This window comes from Acipenser ruthenus, chromosome 5 (assembly GCF_902713425.1).
Source record: "Acipenser ruthenus chromosome 5, fAciRut3.2 maternal haplotype, whole genome shotgun sequence".
NCBI lineage: Eukaryota > Metazoa > Chordata > Actinopteri > Acipenseriformes > Acipenseridae > Acipenser > Acipenser ruthenus.
This window is the reverse complement of record NC_081193.1, coordinates 58634213-58657057: the sequence shown is the minus strand read 5'-3', so window position 1 is coordinate 58657057 and position 22845 is coordinate 58634213. Positions and strand designations below refer to the sequence as shown.

The window sequence follows — 22845 nt, the reverse complement described above, 5'->3', positions numbered from 1 at the left end:
TCTCCACTAGGCCATCTGTCTGTGGATGATGCACTGAAGTACGTAGCTGTTTTATGTTAAGGAGCTTACAAAGGTCCGCCATAACCCGTGACATAAATGGGGTGCCCTGGTCTGTAAGGATTTCTTTTGGGATGCCCACCCGACTAAACATGAGCATAAGCTCCTTTGCTATGCCTTTAGAGGCCATGGTACGCAACGGGATGGCTTCAGGGTATCGAGTGGCATAATCCAAAATAACCAGAATGTACTGGTGCCCTCTGGAGGATTTCGGTAATGGTCCCACTAAATCCATTGCTATCCGGTCAAATGGTGTTTCTATTATGGGAAGAGGAACTAGGGGACTACGAAATGCCGGTTTAGGGGCAGTCTGTTGGCATTCTGGGCATGAATTACAATGCTGGGACACATCTCCATAAACACCTGGCCAAAAAAACCTTCTTAATACTCTCTCCCGAGTTTTTTCCATCCCCAGGTGACCCCCTAATATATGTCCATGGGCCAAATCAAGTACTGTCTTTTTGAAACCAGCAGGTACCAGCAATTGTTCAATTATTTCTAATCCTATTTTATCCACTCTATACAACAAATTATTCTTCATCATAAAGTAGGGATAACTGGTAGGCATGTTTTCTGTATGTATGGGGGTCCCATTAATTACCTTCACATTTTCTTTTGCATGATATAGGTTAAGATCCTGTGCTTGCGCCGTCCCAAAGTTAATGGACGATACTTCCAAGTCAGGAAAATCAATGTCCTCAACTACTGGGTGGACTGACAAGGGGTTAATGCCTTCCCTACTAGTGCTGGTACTGGGTTCTTCCTGATTGACACCCGTACCTGGGTCACTACTGGTACTAGGCCCAGGGGCGTTAAGCTCCTCCTTATCATTATTGTCTCCTACTAAAACCTTTACACGTGGCTCATCAAAGTCCACACCATTTTTTCCCTTAGGTTGTGGGATTGAGGCTGCCTGCTTTTGGCTCTGAGGGTTAAAACCTCCCTCTAGAATTGTGGTGGGCGGTTCCAATGTGCCCTTGTTTGGCCCCAATTTTGTGAAATTAGGAAAATATCGCCCCAGTATTACATCATATGGCATGGAGGGTACAACGCCAACCTGATAATCAAGAGACCCTGCATCTGTCTGAATATGTACTAATGCGGTGGGGTATTGGCGTGTGTCACCATGTATACATGTAATACTGACACCCTGATCTTTATCCAATTTTTGGGTCTGCACCACATTTTCGGCAACCAGTGTAATCATGCTTCCGGAATCGAGCAAAGCTGTCACCTCTCTCCCATCAACCTTCACAGTACACATATGTTCATGATTGGGATTTTTTCTCTCAGAAACAGCAGTTACAACAGGACAGGAATACAAGACAGTGTCTGCTTCATTCTCATTACCCATATTGCATTGCATGGGCTCTTCTTTAAGAGGACAGTGTGCAGCAATATGTCCAACTTTGTTACAATTATAACAAATAGTAGGTCGGGGCCATGACCCTCTATACACCGGCCCTTTACTGTCAACTTTTGCCAGTGTCCTTGTTTCTACCCCCAAGTCTTGTACTGTCTTTACAGCGCTCCGCTGTTCATCTTCCCCCAAGTTCCTAGGAACAGACTTACCCTGTCCGCTGGTTCGCCAGGGCCTGGGGAACGTATGTCTGTCATCCTGCCACTGCTCACCGGACTCTGCTGTGTAATATCGCTCAACCAGACCGACCAGGTTGTCAGCAGAAAGAGCTTCATTCTGCCCGACCCAGCGACGAACATCCCTGGGCAGACATCGCTGGTAGTGGTCTAGGACGACGGCCTCAACGATCTCAGCTGATGAGTGGGCCTCAGGCTGTAGCCATTTTCGAGCCAAATGGATGAGGTCAAACATCTGGGTTCTGGGGGGTTGTCCGGGTTGATAGGACCATTTATGGAACCGGTGAGCCCTCACTGCATTGGTCACTCCAAGCCGCAACATTATTTCTGTTTTCAGTTTGTCATAATTTTTTGAGTCTTCGACCTCCAGATCGAAGTAGGCTTTCTGTGCATCTCCGGCAAGATAAGGTGCGATGAACCCTGCCCATTGGTCTTTTGGCCACCCTTCTCTCTCAGCCGTTCTCTCAAACGTGGTGAGATACGCCTCTACGTCATCCTGCAGAGTCATCTTTTGCAGATAGTGGTTTGTGCGTATCTGTTGTGCTACAGGCTGGGGTTTTGGTCCAATCCTGGAGGCGAGCTCCTGGATGCTTGTTTTCAACTCTTTAGCTACTTTTTCTTGCTCCTCCCGCAGCAACTGGTTTGTGGTGTGCTGGATCTGTAGCGCCTCCTGATGCATCCGCATGGCATCTTGATGCGCCGTCTGCTGGACCCTGGTTGCCTCCTGCTGGGCTGTAACAGCTTGCATCAGTGCCTGTACAACTGCCTCCATTTTGCTTTCACAGAGTCTCAGTTGCTCTTTTCAATTTTGTATTTGTGTTGTCAAATGTAGTAGAGTGCCCGCATTCTCCACCAAATGTGACAAAGTTAGTCCTTCTTTGCGTACTTTGTTCACAAGTATGAGCGGGGACAACACAATAGACACAACAAGTGTAAGTTTATTTTAAACAGGATGTTACCTGCGTGTTTATTTTCAAGGGAAGTCCAATAATCAGAGTTGTAATGTTAATCCAGAGTGTGCCAACAATCAGGTAGTCATCCAAAATAGGGTCAAGAAAGCCAACAGGGTTATCCAAACAGTCCAGGGTCATACACAATATAGCAATCCAGAAATCAATAGAACACACAGAAATCTTCTCAACACACAGCACCAAACTCCTTCTACTCCCCTCTCGCTATGGTGCTGTCAGTTTGCTCCTTTTATAGGGCTGGTCATTACCCTTGATCACCTGCAGGTGTGCTGACATACCTTAATTACCTGGTAAGGATCCTGGGTAGTGTAGTTTGTGGTGGGCGACCATTTTGGAAACTGTAGTCCTATTGGGACCTCCATTTTGTGAACGGACAAAGTCCTAACAAAATCTCTGCCCTCACATATCTCCCATTCAGGACCATGCCCTGAGGTTTATCACAATATATATATATATATATATATATATGTGTGTGTGTATATGTACAGTGCCTATAGTAAGTATTCACCCCCCTTGGACGTTTTCACAGTTTGTTGTGTTACAACCTGAAATCTTGATGCATTTAAATTAGATTTTTTTTTCCTTTGAGTTACACAACCTACTCAACACTTTCAATGTGTGAAAAAATGGGGTGGGGGGGTGAAAAAAACAAATAATTAAAAATAAAAACCTGAAAAGTCTTCATTAGATAAGTATTCACCCCCTTTGCTATGACACTCCTAAATAAGCTCAGGTGCAACCAATTGCCTTCAGAATTCACACAATAAGTTAAATGGAGTCCATTTGTGTGCAGTTAAAGTGGTTCACATGATTTCAGATTAAATACACCTGTCTCTGTAAGGTCCCACAGTTGGATAGTGCATTCAAAGCAAAGATACTACCATGAAGACCAAGGAGCTTTCAAAACAACTCTGGGATAAAGTTGTGGAAAGGCACAGATCAGGGGAGGGGTATAAAAAGATTTCAAAGGCATTGAATATCCCTTGGAGCACAGTCAAGTTGATCATTAAGAAGTGGAAGGTATACGGCACCACCCAGAATCTGCTTAGAGCTTAGTCCTCCCAAACTGAGCAGCTGGGTAAGAAAGGCATTGGTCAGAGAAGCCAGCAAGAGCCCAATGACAACTCTGAAAGACCTACAGCGTTCCATGGCTGAGATGGAAGAAACTGTCCATGTGTCAACAATAGCTCCGGTACTCCACAAATCTGGCCTGTATGGAAGAGTGGCAAGAAGGAAGCCATTTCTGAAAAAAGCCCATGTAAAATCCTGCTTGGAATTTGCAAAAAGGCATGTGGGAGACTCTGAAAAAATGTGGCAAAAGATTCTGTGGTCCGATGAAAAAGAAATTGAACTATTTGGCCTAAAAGCAAAGCGTTATGTCTGGCGCAAACCCAACACAGCACATCACCCAGGTAACACCATCCCTACTGTGAAGCATGGTGGTGGCAGCATCATGCTATGGGGTTGCTTTTCATCGGCAGGGACTGGGTAGCTTGTCAGGGTAGACGGCAAAATGGATGGAGCTAAATACAGGCAAATCCTTGAGGAAAACCTGCTTCAGTCTGCAAAAGACCTAAGACTGTGACGGAGATTCACCTTTCAGCAGGACAATGACCCCAAGCACACAGCCAAAGCAACACTGGAGTGGCTTAAAAACAAGAAAGTGAATGTCCTAGAGTGGCCCAGTCAAAGCCCGGACGTGAATCCGATTTGAGAATCTGTGGCAAGACTTTAAGATTGCTGTCCACCAACAACAGAGCTTGAACAATTTTGCCAAGAAGAATGGGTGAATATTGCACAATCCATATATAATAATGTGTGTGTGTTTTCTGATACTTGGTTTTGGGCTTTTGTTTTTTGTGTTTTGCTCAGAAGGTCAATGCACCAAAGCTTTTCCTATTGTTTTTTATTTGTGTATATATTTGATCATATTGCTTTCTAATTTTGTATTCTTAAAATGCATTAAAACATGCATTTAGTTTATACTTATGCTGACTTTGAAAAACAGGGTTAAGTGCAAGTGACAAAACCAAAACTTTGTGGTTTTCTTGACACACACTAAATTATATATTACGTTTTAAAACCACATAACATCGTGCTACTTGAGCGAATCAACCTATACAAAATAATCTGAAGAACAAGAACAGGAGAAACAAGAAGAAATCATATGTGACTTTTTATCCATCTAGCATGTTGTGTCCACACACACACACACACACACACACACACACACACACACACACACACAATAATTATCTGGCCCGTGAGCAGAAAACTAGTTGTTTGTTGAAGGCCATTATCGTGCATCTTGTTGCAGCTTCAACGAGGGATATGCAGTTTTAACGAGGGATTGTACTGGACACATTGGGTCACCAGGCTTTTCAAACACGCTGCCTCGAAGCATAGCTTTATTTCTCTCAGTTGCATCAGAGTGGTTTTTTGTGTGTTCGTTGTAGGTTAGAATTGCATATCTCAAACCATTTTTGGCTTTATTTACTTTGAAAGTGGTTGCGGGCAACGCTCGAAGACCTTCTGTGCCTCGACGCGCAAAGTGTAGCTCTATATCAAACCGCACTTTATACAGAAGCCCTCTTGGTTCATCGGTAGTTAAGATGCCAGATGTTAAGTTTCTGTAGGTCAGGTTCAGAGATGAATTCATGTTTTTTGGATTTGTCTTTTCCGTCCCATGTGCATTTTTTAAATCACCCCGATAAAAACGTTGTTTGCTGTGGTAAACTCAACATCATGTGTAATGTTTACATTTCTGCTATGGGGGGATTATTAAGATGCCTATTAATGCCTGCCGTGATTGAGATGTAACTTGGCACATTGTATTGGTTTCCTTTGGCATTTCTTATGGAAGCATAAAAGTGCATGAGTCGCTGTGGCAAAGTGGTAATTAGTAGCAGGTGTATAGCAGGTGCAGTGCGGATGCAGTAATTCTAAATAACAAACAGACAACAAAGTACGGGTGAAATGAGGGTTTTAATGATTATAAATCCAATTGTCTGATGACCAGCCAGAAAACAATAATGAGCTGGCAATAATAAAAAAAGGGGTGCAGTCCCGCAAACAATAAACACGGTACAAAACACACACAATTAGACACACACGATCACAGGTCCAAATTGAGTGCTCTCGGTGCTTGTGGTGAAGTACAATATATTACGTGCTGTGGTGATCTGGCTTTGTGCTGGCCCCTGGTGACAGCTCCGGATTTGTTTAGCCGTCTAGTGCTATTTAACGAAACAAACACAGACCGTTACTAAACAGAAAACACCAGCAAAACACTCACAAACTCCTTATTTCAGTTTGGGGATATCTCCCGGTCCTTCCAGTCTCCTCGTAACACTGAAACCCAAGTGAAGGAAAAGATTTACAATTCTCCGGCCCCTTTTATGCGTTTATGCATAACCCCTTGGTAAACGATTACAGCTGACTCTATTGCTTGCAGCTGCTACCTCGTTTACCTTCCAGGTCAATACGTTCCCGCACCAGAGTCTCGTCTTTTTCCAGGCTGACTGACCTCCCGAACCAGAGAATAAACTGTCAGACCAACCTGTCCATAGCCTTTCCCTTTCGCTACTTAGAATCCTCACAGGTCGAGAGGGAGATTTACAACCAGAACTCATTATATTTCCGTCACAGTCGCTCATTTAACAGTGTCACGCTATCCGTTTCAAATTCTGTATTATGGTGCTTTTCAGCTAACCAGTTTTTAAAAACCAATACTGACCATTTAGTTTGTTGTCTTGTTCTTAGTTCATTTTTTGGCAGTTCTAAGTTTTGAAGCTCATGTTCCTGTACGTTGATATGTCTTTCTTTATTAGTTTTAGTGCTGGGGATTTGTTTTCAAGCTCATGTTCCTGTACGTTTGTCTTTCTTTATTCGTTTTAGTGTTGGGGATTTGTTATTGTAGACATTCAGCAGCTGGATTGTTTGTAGTCGGTGAGGACCCACTCCAGTATTGATATTTCTGAATAAATCAAAATTGACCTTCATGGTATCAATGTTTTAAATAGCTTTTTATGTTATCAGAGTAATTGTAGATTAGAACGTTAAGGGAAAAAGACAGTATTTATGCGCAGATTGATTTAAAATTTAATTCACAGTTAAGCACTTCAAAGTTCCAGCGGGTATCTATGCAAAATCGAAGCCCGCTAGATCTGGAAGCTAACTGGCTGTTCGCACTCAGTCGTTTTCTAATGTTAATTATAATTAGTACAGATTTAAAGATAGAAGTAACAATGATGTCACAATATATAGAACACCATTACATCATGTAAGAATAAATCATGGAAACATCAGGAAGAAAATCACAAGTTTGCGTCCCTTCCAGTGATTTCAATCGGGCAGTGTGTGATGCCCGCTCACAAAGATTTCTTTTTTGTGACGTGACCTCCTCCATTGAGATGCGACGGTGGCATCGGGGAGTGTGTTCCGGGGTCACAGCAGAGATGCCAGCGGGTACGATTTGGCCGTAGCAGCTACTGATTAGCACGAACAGACTACTGCACTAAACACTTAACATGTAAGCGTTTTGCTAAAAGTCATTTTTGATTGGCTGATATAAATATCTCCTTTCTACTTTCAACAAATTAGCTTTTGGAAATATTCACTTCAAAACAATGAGCTATTCTGGCTGGATTCGACACCACACAAGACACACATAGCATTTTACATTGTCCCCGGTGAAGTGTTCAATGATAAAATTCGAGTTACTTTAAATAAATCTCTCTTCTTTCTACACTTCTTTGAAGAAATACATGTGTTTTGTTGAATTGCTTTTTGATTTTGTTTTAAATTGGAACCTTAGTTTTGTTTTTCAGAAGTCTAACCTGTTTTTTGGACTCAATTTGAACTCATTTTGGCTTATTTATTGGAGTCTGGATATTGAAATAATTTTACATGGCATTTTATTCAGTGCATTTGCACCGTGGTTAACTAATTGTATTTTATTTTGTTCGTGTTTAACAGCAGTTATTTACAGTAATTCATCTATTAATTAGAAAAGATCATGTTTTCCTGTTTTCATAGGTATATTATGACCCTATCTCAGATGGGGGTAAGCGATAGACTAGATAATTTGGAAAGGGGTATGGGCAATAAAATTTGAAAACAACTGGTGTAGACAGAATTCAAAATACATTTTGAACCCTTTTATAATAGTTTAATCATCTTGTAACAATTGTATGTCGCCCTGGATAAGGGCGTCTGCTAAGAAATAAATAAATAATAATAAACTGCAACTGGCAGAACAACAATCACACCATTACTCTATTTAAATTTCGAGCAACCAGCTGAAGTAACTGCCTTGATTTTGTACTCCACACTTTTTATTATACAACCAAGTATTCTGTTAGCCATTAAATTACACAACCTCAAAGCAAATAATGCTAGGGCTATGACTCTATTTTTTTTTTAAGCGGTGTCTTTAGAGCCACAACATTTGAGGGTTCAAGGGATGCTACAGGTAGCCATAGAAATTCACTGCCGGAGAAGTGCAAGAGATTAAATTTAGGACAGTTCAAAGAACTTTCCCAGGTCGTACGGCTAAATTGGTAAATAAATAAATAAACAATTTGAAGCTACTTGCTTTTTAATGGGGGATTTGAGTGTAATGAGATCAGCACCTACAAACTTTCTGTAGACACTTTATAAGTGATTCTCTATTTGTGAGTGAAGCGGATAAAAAGTAATGTCCTGTTTTCTTTTTTTACAGGTACTCTCCCAATGAGTTACGCTACTTACCTTTAAACACAGCTCTGTATGAACCTCCATTGGACCCAGAGCTACCTGCACTGGACAGTGATGGAGACTCTGATGATGCAGATTATGAGCGTGGCGATGAAAATAGAAAACACAAAGCTTCGGTAAGGTTTGAGATTATATATATATATATATATATATATATATATATATATATATATATATATATATATATATATATATATATATATATATATATATAGACGTGCTCAAATTTGTTGGTACCCCTCCACAAAAAACGAAGAATGCACAATTTTCTCTGAAATAACTTGAAACTGACAAAAGTAATTGGCATCCACCATGGTTTATTCCATATTTAATAGAAATCAGACTTTGCTTTTGATTTTTTATTCAACATAATATTGTAAATAAGAAAACAAATGAAAATGGCATGGACAAAAATGATGGGACCGCTAACCTAATATTTTGTTGCACAACCTTTAGAGGCAATCACTGCAATCAAACGTTTTCTGTAGCTCTCAATGAGACTTCTGCACCTGTTTAACAGGTAGTTTGGCCCACTCTTCCTGAGCAAACTGCTCCAGCTGTCTCAGGTTTGATGGGTGCCTTCTCCAGACTGCAAGTTTCAGCTCTTTCCATAGATGTTCAATAGGATTCAGATCAGGACTCATAGAAGGCCACTTCAGAATAGTCCAATGTTTTGTTCTTATCCATTCTTGGGTGCTTTTAGCTGTGTGTTTTGGGTCATTATCCTGTTGGAGGAGCCATGACCTGCAACTGAGACAGAGCTTTCTGACACTGGGCAGTACGTTTCGCTCCAGAATGCCTTGATAGTCTTGAGATTTCATTGTGCCCTGCACAGATTCAAGGCACCCTGTGCCAGGCGCAGCAAAGCAGCCCCAAAACATAACCGAGCCTCCTCCATGTTTCACTGTAGATATGGTGTTCTTTTCTTTGAAAGCTTCATTTTTTCATCTGTGAACATAGAGCTGATGTGACTTGCCAAAAAGCTCCAGTTTTGACTCATCTGTCCAAAGGACATTCTCCCAGAAGGATTGTGGCTTGTCAATATGCATTGTAGCAAATTCCAGTCTGGCTTTTTTATGTTTTTCTTTCAAACGTGGAGTCCTCCTGGGTCTTCTTCCATGGAGCCCACTTTCGCTCAAAAAGCGACGGATGGTGCGATCAGAAACTGACGTACCTTCACCTTGGAGTTCAGCTTGTATCTCTTTGGCAGTTATCCTTGGTCCTTTTTCTACCATTCGCACTATCCTTCTGTTCAATCTGGGGTCGATTTTCCTCTTGCGGCCGCGCCCAGGGAGGTTGGCTACAGTTCCATGGACCTTAAACTTCTTAATAATATTTGCAACTGTTGTCACAGGAACATCAAGCTGCTTGGAGATGGTCTTGTAGCCTTTACCTTTACCATGCTTGTCTATTATTTTCTTTCTGATCTCCTCAGACAACTCTCTCCTTTGCTTTCTCTGGTCCATGTTCAGTGTGGTGCACACAATGATACCAAACAGCACAGTGACCTACTTTTCTCCATTTAAATAGGCTGAATGACTGATTACAAGATTGGAGACATGTGTGATACTAATTTAAAGAAACTAATTAGTTTGAAATATCACTATAATCCAATTATTTATTATCTTTTCTAAGGGGTACCAACAAATGTGACATACCAAAGGCATGCAAGTATACATGATAAAATAGCTTTTAATTTCATCACTTTTCAGGAGTAATGAAGCATCATTTCAATGAGCTGTAAGGGTACCAACAAATTTGAGCACGTCTGTGTATATAATTTATTTCGTTTTACTTCTCGTTTAGATTGTATCTTGCATTCATTCAAATATAACGGTATAATGGCTTGGCAAATCGGATTGTTCCAAATGACACTGTTCCTAAGCAGGTGCAGGACTTGATATATTAAAAAAAAAAAAATTAAATTCAGCAATTTTATGGGTAGTATATTGGATTCAGTCTTATGAACCAATTTTGGAGACTTAACGTTTTATGAATAGCATGAAATGTCTGCTCCCTTTCAAGTACCAAATGTAACCATTACCGTATGGGTACTAACCTCTTTATAACAGATAATGTCATTTAAAAGCATCTCTGCCCAGCGCCCAGGCTCCATGATAATTTGTTGCTTTTTGTCTTGGTCAAAAAGCCGGGAGACGTAAGTTCGTGAGGTAGGCCTCTCATGAATTGAGCGGGAGCCTCTAAAAGTTTGTGGCAAATTAATTTCTGTTTCTCTTTTTTCTTTTGAATAAAATGGCAGGAGATTCAAATTAAGGGAAATTATGATAACCCTGGTTCCCTGAAATATAAATTATGATAACCCTGGTTCCCTGAAATAGAAATGTTATCCTTACTGTATGGGTATTAACCTCTTTAAGACCTGAAACTTGAGTAGATATATCCACGCTGCTCGCAGAGTCTGTGACGTAGTCATGTCCTGCCCCCAAGGACATAAACTGCACGCACAGATCTCATCTTTTCTTTTCAAGACTGACCTGACAGGAGGAGCTTATAGATAAGTACTTGTTGCTTATGACCTGTATAATATTTGTGAATTATTGTGTTTTACATAATTTATGCAACTATTTATGCTGTAATACACTTTTTTTTATTAATTACATGTATATTGTAGGGGTGCACGATAATACCGATATACCGGTATATTGCGATATTCATCAGTCAATACCATAACCGGTATTTGAACAACAATACCGGTATTTTTGGTTAAACTGATTCAGGGAAACATCTACTGGAAAATGTCAGCTGTTGTCTTGAGAGAATCATTTCCCGTGAGAACTCGTAGTGTGAGCAGCAGTGCTAACACAAAAGAAAATATGGCAGAAGCACACAGAAATTTTGAGCTGCTTAAATTCTGCAAATCAAAGTCACATGTGTGGAATCATTTCCTAATAAAAAAATCTAAAAAGGGCGGCTGTACAGCATCAAACAAAAATGTTGTTTATGCAAGGCTGAAGTCAAATATGCTGGCGGTACCACCAACCTTACATACAGTGGTGCAGGCCTACATCTTTATGTACCGGAATGCCAATTAAAAAATTGAGTTTTCTAAAACAAATTATACTAACGCACGTTTTGTGTACATTGAACTTGAGGTAAGATTTAATAGGTAATGCATGCGTCTCGCATGCAACTTTTAGGCTACTCCCCTTGATCAGTGCTGCCAGATTGGTGGTTTTCCAGCCAAATTTGGCTTGTTTTGAAAGCATCTTGCAGGTAAATGTTGTCTTTGGTGGTTTGGTTATTTTTTTACTTTTTTATCATGCATGTGTTTTTTTTTTTTTTTCCTATTCCTTTTGATTATGAGGTCATCTCCAGCACAGAACTTCAATCACAACAATGCCCTGTATAGTATATCACGTCCTCCCCCCCATCTCTTTTCTGGAGCTCTGCATCCAATAAAATTACGAATTACATAAATGCTCAGTATTTTTTATTTGTCACCAATTTAAGAACTGTATCAGTAAAACACGTGTTTACAGCCAGTGATAGGATGCACTTTTGAAAAACATATTGAAAATAGATATTTATAATAAACATAAAAAATACATTTAAAATCAATGTTTTTAGAGAAGTTTAATTAGCTTTCAAACCAGCACTGTTTTTCTGTTTTTCAAATTGGGAGCACATGCACGTACTTCAAAGGATCCAACATAAATGTGTTACTGGGCATTTCATTTGAGAGTTTAATTGTCATATTACATTATAATACTTTAAATTCAATAAAAAGGACAAAAAGCACAGTTTTATATTTGTAGATTTATTTTGGTAGCAAAAAATCAACATCCTTCGGCGTTGAATTCCAGTATGTATCGCAATATTGTCTTCAGTATTGCAATACAGATCCTCGTTCCCAATACCCACCCTGGCGGCTTGAGTCGCCCCTTCCCAGGGATCAAGCAACGTAAGTCTGCTGACTGTGCTCTCCCCTGTCACGTCAGAGTGGGTCATAATATCATTCTGTGTATGAAATTAACAGAATTGGAATATATAGAGGGGGGTCCTAAGCCATTCTCTGTGTCTACTTGGTTTCTGGACACAAACTCCCCCACTGACAAAGAATGCTTTTAAAAAGAGTCGTAAACTAAATACTGGACATCTTCACCATCGTTGAGTAAGTCCTGTGGTACCAGCAGGATCGTCAGAGGTAAAATCAGACAGTTTTGAATGAGGTCTGGGCTTTGACTGGGCCATTCTAAGACATTCAGGTTCTTGTTTTTAAACCACTCCAGTGTAGCTTTGGCTGTGTGTTTAGGGTCATTGTCCTGCTGGAAGGTGAACCTCCGCCCCAGTCCCAGGTCTCTTGCAGACTGAAACAGGTTTTCCTCTAGAATTTCCCTGTATTTGGCTCCATCCATCTTGCCCTCAATCCTGACCAGTTTCCCAGTCCCTGCCGATGAAAAGCATCCCCATAACATGATGCTGCCACCACCATGCTTCACCGTGGGGATGGTATTCTCAGGGTGATGAGCAGTGTTGGCTTTGCGCCACACATAGCGTTTTGCGCCAACAATTTTGGTCTCATCTGACCAGAGAACCTTTTCCCCACATGTTTGCTGTGTCACCCACATGCCTTTTGGCAAAATCCAAAGGGGATTTGATATGGGGTTTTTTCAGCAATGGCTTTCTTCTCGCCACTCTTCCATAAAGCCCAGCTTTCTCCCATCTCAGCCGTGGATCTCCAGCTCCTTCAGCGTTACCATCGGCCTCTTGGTTGCTTCTCTGACTAATGCCCTCCTTACCTGGTCACTGAGTTTTGGTGGATGGCCTTCTCTAGGCAGAGTCGCGGTTGTGCCATATTCTTTCCATTTTTTAATAATGGGTTTAACGGTGCTCCGGGGGATGTTCAAAGTTTGGAATATTTTTTTATAACCCAACCCTGATTGGTGCTTCTCCAGAACTTAATCCCGGACTTGTTTTGATAGCTCCTTGGTCTTCATGATGCTGTTTGTTTAGATATGCTCTCTAACAAACTCTGGGGCCTTCCAGAAACAGGTGTATTTAATCTGAGATCATGTGACACTTTAATTGCACACAGGTGGACTCCATTCAACTAATTATGTGACTTCTGAAGGCAATTGGTTGCACCAGAGCTTATTTAGGGGTGTCACAGCAAAGGGGGTGAATACTTTTCAGTTTTTTATTTGTAAATAATTTTGAAAAATATGTAGATTTTTTTTCCCCACTTCGACATTATGGACTATTTTGTGTAGATCAGTGACAAAAAAATCCTAATTAAATCCATTTTAATTCCAGGTTGTAACACTACAAAATGTGGAAAAGTCCACGGGGGGTGAATACTTATGCAAGGCACTGTATGTATGTATATGTGTGTATATATATATATATATATATATATATATATATATATATATATATATATATAATGTATATTGTGAGCAAGAGTGCTCTATTTTGTAAGACTCTGACTGAATATGCTATTCTAAAGATGGAGTCGGAAACAGAAATGGCGAACCAATAGGTGAGATTTTATTTACAAAGAAAACAAAACTAGAGACAAAACTAAATATAAGCACCAAAATAAAAACTAACCCAGGTCTAGGCACTAACTCACTTTTTCAAGCCCTGACTATTGATTAGGGAGTGGCTAATCCACACCATAATAATAAAGAAGAACTGTACACACAAACATAAGGCAATTAAATCCCATAAAGATTTACTTTAAGTCCACTGGTACATGCACCATTTTCTTTTCAGTCTTTTAATTGTCCACACTTGGTGCACTTAGTCCAGTAAAAAAAAGAAAACACAGCATCTCTTTCTTGTTCCCGGGTAACCACGTTGGCTTGCCAGCCACTCCACCAATTAAGTATAGGAATATGTATTCCGGTTGTAGTGCTTGTACTCACAGATTGTTGTAGCGTTGCAGGTAAGTTTATATCCAGTTTCAGAGCAGTGTCTTCAGTATTACTGTTCTGTCCTTTGCGTTGAATTGCGTACACCAAACGCTTATTTTTAAACAGCGCCCCTTGCTGTATTTTCGTATTTCACCGTCCTTTGAAGACTGTCCCTTACAGCCTCTGCTCGCTGTATAACCGTGCCACCGTTCAGTTTAGTACTAACAATATTTTCCACTCTTTGGCCTTAACAGGCACGTCCTGCTAGGGTTTTTTTTATAACGCTTAAAAAAAAAAAAAAAAACAATCCAACACTCGGGCCTCACTGCCGTACCACCACCTCTTGCTACAAAACACTCCCCTTTTTATTACCCAGAATCCCGCCGTTACAGAGCCCCTGAGTTCCAGGATCTAGGGGAATTGTAGTCTTTTAAGCGGTGGCCATTTTAAAACAAACTAAAAGAAAATCTTGTGACAAACAGTACAGTTATCGCTGTTCTTTAAATAGAAATCCCTACTATTTCTATCGGGACTAACACCCGATAACCATCTATTTATCACAATATATATATATACAGCTCTGGAAAAAATTAAGAGACCACTGCAAAATTATCAGTTTCTCTGGTTTTACTATTTATAGGTATGTGTTTGGGTAAAATGAACATTTTTGTTTTATTCTATAAACTACTGACAACATTTCTCCCAAATTCCAAATAAAAATATTGTCATTTAGAGCATTTATTTGCAGAAAATGACAACTGGTCAAAATAACAAAAAAGATGCAGTGTTGTCTGACCTCGAATAATGCAAAGAAAATAAGTTCATATTCATTTTTAAACACCACAATACTAATGTTTTAACTTAGGAAGAGTTCAGAAATCCATATTTGGTGGAATAACCCTGATTTTCAAGCACAGCTTTCATGTGTCTTGGCATGCTCTCCACCAGTCTTTCACATTGATGTTGGGTGACTTTATGCCACTCCTGGCGCAAAAATTCAAGCAGCTCGGCTTTGTTTGATGGCTTGTGACCATCCCTCTTCCTCTTGATCACATTCCAGAGGTTTTCAATGGGGTTCAGGTCTGGAGATTGGGCTGGCCATGACAGGGTTTTGATCTGGTGGTCCTCCATCCACACCTTGATTGACCTGGCTGTGTGGCATGGAGCATTGTCCTGCTGGAAAAACCAATCCTCAGAGTTGGGGAACATTGTCAGAGCAGAAGGAAGCAAGTTTTCTTCCAGGACAACCTTGTACTTATATATGTACAGTATATATATATATGTGTGTGTGTGTGTGTGTGTGTGTGTATATGTGTGTATATATATATATATATATATATATATATATATATATATATATATATATATATATAATGAGACAGATTTTAACGATGCTTTGATTATCAAATATTAATAAAAGTAAATATTTGTGTTACTAACGATACCCCTGTTAATACTAAAATAACCATCAGGAGTGTGGTTGTCAACTATCGGGAGTGGGGTGTCGTTGTTTAAAATTTCTTTTCTGTATTGTTTAGTTAATTCTTCCTTTCTGTATTACTTTAGTTTAGTTGTTGTACCTTTTTATTATTTTTCCCTTTATTTAGTTTTATTTCTAATAAAACTGTTCCTTTATATTCACTAGAAGCATTGTCCAGACTGATTCTGTCAGTACTGGTGGGTCCTACAAATAAGGTATTATATGATAACAACTTAAACTAGTCCAAATACAAATATACCTCATACACTACACCTCTCAGGCTACAATAGCTCCGGCATCGAGTTATTTTATTCTCTTTTTGGCTTCAGTCAAAATTACGAGATGGTTTGTATAATTCAAGTAATTGTATTACTGTATGTGAGAAATATTTTCTTTTCTCATTCTATTTTTCTGTTTTCACTGATAGCACGCGCAGGCTTGTCTGCATTGTGTGCTGTGGCATGCGTGTAGTGAGAGCAGCTGCTGAGCTCAGCAGCGCTGCGCAGGACCAAGAAGCTACTTCGGGAATCCCACCCCCCAGCATCTTGATGCCGTTTTCATGACACCTTTCGCATCACCATTACGAGGGCTGTTAGTTTACTGACAAGCAGGCTTCCCTCAGTTTCATGTGAGTACTAACTAAGTAGTTTTGCCAGTAGCTTGCACTGGTGGGCATCCCTCTACAGTGCTACCCACAGTAACATCAAACCAAGTAGACCCGCACACCGGTACGGTGCAGAATAAACCGTACCGGTACCGTACTGTCTGTACCCCGTACCATACCGGTGGTACCGTACTGTACCAACCCGGTGCTGCAGGCACCGAACCGGAACTGTCTTGGTCCCATCCTGGTTCCGACTGGATCAGCCTGGTGCTACAGGCGCCAAACAAGTACCGAACCGACCCAAGCAAAGGAGGCTCTGGTGAACCGCAGTTTCTGCGAGTTTTTTGCGCATTTCTCCAAGCATATGCTGGAGAAACGTCTCTCCCGCAGCTCTACAGAACGCTCTGCGTCCCTCACTCCTGCACAGCACTCTTTCCCCATCACCCTCTGTTACAGAGGTGGCTGCATCCTCCCCACCTGGCTCTGTGCCAAGGGAGAGCGGACAACGCACGGGGAAAGTCGCCCTTGCAAGAAGTCGTCCTCAGTCTCCTTCATCCTCCTCTGCCTCTCCTCCTCCCGGTTGAAGAGCAAGAAGAGTCACCGATCCAAGTGATCAGCGGACTCGGAGCAAATGGAGAAGCTCTAGGCTGCAGTTTCTCACCAGGAAACTGTTCTCGCAGAGTTGCTGCATGAACTTTCGGCACCGCCTGCCCCAGGGGAGTGCAGATTGCCAGCAGGATGACATGCTCTCCATCGTTGCCTCTGAATAGGTCGGCGAACAGGAGCTGGTGTTCCCATCCTGAGGACGTGGAGTCAGACAACACATTCCCTGCGGTTAAAATCCATATCTCACATAGAAAATATTTTTTTGGCTTTGGGGTCATACTTGGTTTACTTTCACAATGAGCAAGAAATTGAAATCTCCATGATCAATTTTAGAGCACTGAGAGACGTAAAACTATAAATAATTCCGGAAAATACCGGCAACGCACCGGAGATGCACAAAGTTGGCGTGACGTCACTAGGGGAACACATACCAGGAACAGCTGAGAGATATACATGGCTTCAGACTGTGAAAGCAATCATTACGAATTTCTCAGACGTTTTGAGTAGTCTGTATTACAATAAGGGCAGCGGGAGTGTGGTGTAATGAAAGAAATTGTGGGGAGGAAGAATAAGTGATTTGAGCGACAAGCCCCCTTGTCTGCAGGTCGGCAATTGTGAATGTTGTTCTTGTATACAGTTAACTCCAGCTAGCAGTTTATTTATGGCAATAAAAAAAAAAAAGTGTATTTCTATATTTGGTTTGTTTTACCGTTTATATCTTGCAAATAGTGTTTACCCTTTTCCATCCACTTAAAAAATAAAGCACTGAATATTACAGAGCCGAGATGACTTGCATGGTCACGTATAGCTCTTCAACTTCATTCATGAAATAAACACTTATGCTTTCCAAGATTTAGTGAAATTAAATAGGCCTAACCTCCTTGTGAACTGCATGTAATTAATTATTATTTCTTGGTAGACGCCCTTACCCAGTAATGTGCATATTATTTATTTCTTAGCCGACACCCTTATCCAGGGTGACTTAAAGTTGTTACAAGATATCACATTATTTTTACATACAATTACCCATTTATACAGTTTTTTTTTTTACTGGAGTAAAGTACCTTGCTCAAGGGTACAGCAGCAGTGTCCCCCACCTAGGATTGAACCAACAACCCTCCGGTCAAGAGTCCAGAGCCCTAACCACTACTCCACACTGCTGCCCATATGAACATTACCTTAAAGATAAAATTGAAAATCGAAAGCTTACCTAAAAAAGCTTACCTAAAAAAGTGGATTCATTCTTTTGATTTCTGCATCAGAAATCTTGAGCACACAATGTGTTTGTACTGGTTTATTATACTCTGACGTTACTGTTTTTATTAAGTCAGCAATATGAAAGCCATGCTCATGTTTATTTTCTTTGGGTAGTTTTGTGCCACAGAGTTTATTTGATAACTGTATAATAATAATTATGATAATAATAATATCTGACGTCCTGAAAAAACAAATGCAACACTTGCAGAGAACTGATTATGCGCAGTGGATAGCCTAGTAGTATTGAGCACTAGTGCACAGGGTAAGAAAAAAAAAAATCTATGGTAATTTTATATCTGTGTGAAGTGTCTTATAGATGCAGCTATTTAAAAATGTATTTTTGATATACAAGTAAACAGTACGAAAAAGTATAAATGGTTCCGCTGTTGTCAGGGGAAAATGAATCAATGGTCACTTGATGATAGTCTTCGTGATAAACTGTCTTTGTAAAGGTCTGCGTGTGTTTGTGAACTTGTGTACCAGTGTCTTACAAAAGAGAAAAAATAAAATTTGTACCTGCCAGAAACCAACAAACAAAAGCTTTAGCCTCCATGTTCTGTGTTGTACAAAGTAATTATTGCATTGTGCACTGACGAACTTGTTGATTTTTACTCACAGAATACAGTATTTTTTTTTTTTCATGCAATGCATTCCATTGCTCCTCTCCAGAGGTGAAATATATTTTTGACACCGTTTAACCATCGTGAAATAGGTCTGTATGTGTGAGTTTTGTTTATGCCATAGACATATGCATACTTGTTTTATGGTTTGTGATTTCCCCTAGTGACATCACAAATGTCAAGATTCGAAATCAGGGCTTTTTGGTGGAAGCACTCACAACAAGCTTTAGATTGTAAATTTCTTAGTTGCAGTGCAAAAGTAGAAATTATATATATATTTTTAGAACACTATTATAGTGTAGTTAAAATATAATCCTATTGTAATGTGAAATAGGTGACGTGGACTTTAAGCTCTCCCTGCCAGCAGAGCTTATGCCATTGATCAAGAGGACCACTGCAGTCTTGCAGCTGCTTGGTCTATAGAAGGTGAGGCAAGACAGTCAATCTTCAATGACGAGCCTACCACCTCTCCCGCTTCCCCCTCCCCCACCCCAGTGCACCTGGATTTACTCTTTTCTCTGGGGTCACCCGGCTACAGCCCCTGCTGTTTCCCGGGCGATGGACACCCATTTATAGGGTGCATGATGTGGAGAAGCTGGGCATGGCCCAATGTCCGCCAGTGGAGGCTTCAATTGTCGCTTTGGTACAGGCGCCTAATTTAGCTCTCCTGTCCAAGGACGCTATCTGCCCCAACCAGCAGTGCCGGGTCTCGGAGGCGATCTTCAAGAGTGCCTATTCAGCCAGTGCGTTCGCCACACAGCTGGGCAACTTTTAACAGCATTCTGGTAGCCTACAGGTCACATGTGCTGCGCTCCCTCTCTGACAACCACAAGCCATCACAGCTACAGCTTGATGAGCTGCACCTAGTTAATAAAAACCTGCTTCGTCTCTCTAAACTGAACGGGCAGGCTGTGGGTAGAAACCTGGCTGTGCTGGTAGCCACACACAGGCAGCTTTGGCTTTCCCAGGCACGCGTGCCTGATGGGGACAAAGTGCCACTGTTGGATGCCCCTGTCAGACGGGGGCATGCCTTTGGTCCCGCGGTGGATGAGATGCTGTAGTGCTATCACCACGTGCGGGAATCCACGAAGGAGCTGGTGCGCTTGCTTCCAAAAAAGCCACTGCCCCCAGTGCGCAAACCAGCGGCAAACTGGCGTCCCTGGCCCCAACAGCCTGCTGCCATAGGTGGTGTTTGCCGCGGAGCCTATAATAGGTTTTACAGGGAGCCATCTGGAGTATTGGCTTCGGTGCACCATGGACATCTAGGTGCTTACTATCGTTCAAACCAGCTACTCTCTGCAGTTGAAGCACGGTACATCTCCCTTTCGGGGCGTGACTCCAGCATCAGTCACAGACCCGCAAGACGCCGCAGTGGTGTCTCAGGAGTTAGCAGGTCTGCTGCAAAAGCACTATTCATATGGCACACCTCCTCCAGTTGGAGGAAGGGTTCTACTCCAGGTACTTCCTGGTGCGCTAGTGTGAAGGTGGCCTCAGACCAATCTTCGGCCTCAGATAGATCAACCTGTATCTGAGCCGAAGGAGGTTCAAAATGTTGACGATGCAACAGCTGTTGCAGTCAATCAGCCCTGGCGACTGGTTCACCATGGTAGACCTCAGATGCCTATTTCCACATCCCTATAAAACCGGTGCACAGGAAGTACCTGCGGTTCGCTTTTCAGGGAACAGCGTATGAGTTCCGGGTCTTGCTGTTTGGCCTTCTAGTGGAAAAATAAGCTGACAAATGTTTTTTGATTAAAAAAAACATGTTATATAAAATAAAAGTATACCTCCAATGCGAGTTACAAACTGACTTCGGGCCAGGCCTTAGTGCATATGTTTGTATTGGAAAACACAGATATCCACGGAGTCAGTTCAAAAGAGATGAAAAGACTAACAAACTTTTACAAGATTTGATATTTATACCTCTGTAAGCAACTGGTGATTCCACTCCCATTTGTCTTTCTTCTGTCCATTGGTAGGGTTTCCACTCTATCATTGCACACTCACTCTGCGGGGGAACGGGGGGGGGGGGTTGCGCTCTGTCCATGATGTGTTGCATACCAAGTTGTACATAGCAGGCTGCATCCATCTTGTCTTTTCAGTTCCCCCTCCCCCATCTCACACTATCTCTGTTAGTCTTGTGCCTTTTGGTGTTTAGCTCAGACACCCATCTGTGACTGAGTCATGTTAGGCTATGCAAAACTGCACATAGCTGGTTTTGCCTGGGAAATGAAAAAACTCGAAGCTTAAACAATACTGCATATAAATTAAATATAAAAGCATAAAGCAACTGAATTAGTAAACACATTAAAACAACTTGAACACACAATCTAAACATAATGAAAAACTTATTAATCAATAATCTGTTACATGATTAATACCTTATGCAGAAAGACATTACTGCAGTCTCTCTCTAGCTCCCCATGCCTTTGAGGTGCATGGAAGCTTTACTGGCCCCATTTAGACAAAAAGGCATCGGAGTACTCAATTATTTGGATGACTGGCTTCAAGGGAGACATGTGCTTGTCCATAAGGAAAACACAACAGCGATGGCCTATATAAACCACCAGGGTGGTCTCGGGTCTCCTAGTCTCCATTGTATTGCCCGCAAGCTTTTGCTCTGGGTGCATGAGTTACCTGCCCAGGGTGATAAACTGGGCGGTGGACCGCCTCTCAAGGAGAGTTCCCAGCACGTCAGAGTGGAGGCTTCATCCCGAGGTGGGGAGCCTCATTTGGGAGAGATTCGGGAGAGCAGAGATTTATTTGCCTTCCAGGGATTGACCTACTGTCCCCTTTGGTTCTCCATAACAGGAGGCAGGGACCCGCTGGCGATTTAGATGCCTTGGTACACCAGTTACAGCAGTTTCCCAGTACGGGTACAAGTGGAGCGTCTTACAGACGTGGCGACTGCCTTGTGGGTTCGACTTGTCCCATGGCAGTAATACTGCAATTTTTGTAGGACCCGTTTGATGAGGGGAAATCTCCCTCTACATTAAAGGTCTGTCTGTCAGCCATTCGGCTTGCCATGTCAAAACTGACTCGGTCTCCCCAGGAGTTGAGCTTCCTGACGAGGCAATTTTTGGAAAGGGATTCGGCAGTTTCGTCCGCCTATATAGGACATTGCAACGTGATGCTCAATGCACTCTTGAAGGCTGAGCTGAAATATTATCGCTGAAGTGACTGTTTGCTTGCTATCGTCTTCGCAAAGCGGTTGAGCGAGATGCAGACTTTCTCCTAACCGAGAGGCTTGTTGCGAGTGATCCTAAAACCTCTCTTCCCTTGCACAAGGTGCGAGCACCTTTTTGAGTGAAAGGTGTATGCGGCAGAGATGGATGACTCTTTGATAGAAACGGCTTAATTTATTTGAAGTCTTCCCTCTGATGATGGGAATGAGAATGTAGAGATGGGAGCCCAGCTAAGTTTTTTGCAGGTATCAGGCTTTTAAAGACTGTCACCCACACCTGTGGTGGTTTTGACAGACTCGCTGGGATCAGAAACTGACCCAAGACTGTCACCGCTACTGAAAGCAGGCTGATCTTTGGGATACAAATTGAACATTTGTGAAAGTCAGCAGAAACATTAAAGAAATTGTTAAAACACACACATATTATTAGTGAATGTGTAAGGTCTGAAAAGAGAGATCCTTGTATCAGGTCAGGCTGACCTGCTGAAAGTTCCAAACCTCCCTTATCAGGCAAAAACATCTATTTTAATTACTCAAACATTTTGATCCAGTGAGAACAGAATGGTTCAACTATAGTAAGAGAAAAAACAAAAGTATTTAAATAGAAGACTGTGAGATTGTAAAATAAGAAACTTAATATAGTAACTTTAGCAAATGTGTGAGGATGTTAGTGTATGTCAAAGTAAAGCAGTCATTTAATATTCAAGGTTGCATTTGCTACCAAGTAGGTGCCTAATTAAAAATTGCTCTTGCCCTCTGTGTCAATGGAGTAAAATAAAATTACAATTTGAGATGGCTATATTTAAATATGTGAATTAGAAATACATGTTATAAAAA

The 22845-nt window shown here is 41.3% G+C and overlaps 1 protein-coding gene across 3 annotated transcripts in view; it reads left to right on the top strand.

Moving 5' to 3' along the window:
• phf10 (PHD finger protein 10) overlaps positions 1-22845 on the top strand; it is a 110954-nt gene that overhangs the window by 28990 nt on the left and 59119 nt on the right. For all 3 annotated transcript variants that reach the window (XM_034004268.3, XM_034004271.3, XM_034004270.3), the window contains exon 8: positions 8347-8497. In XM_034004268.3, the coding sequence (XP_033860159.1) occupies positions 8347-8497 (151 nt within the window). The remainder of the gene's footprint in view (positions 1-8346; positions 8498-22845) is intronic.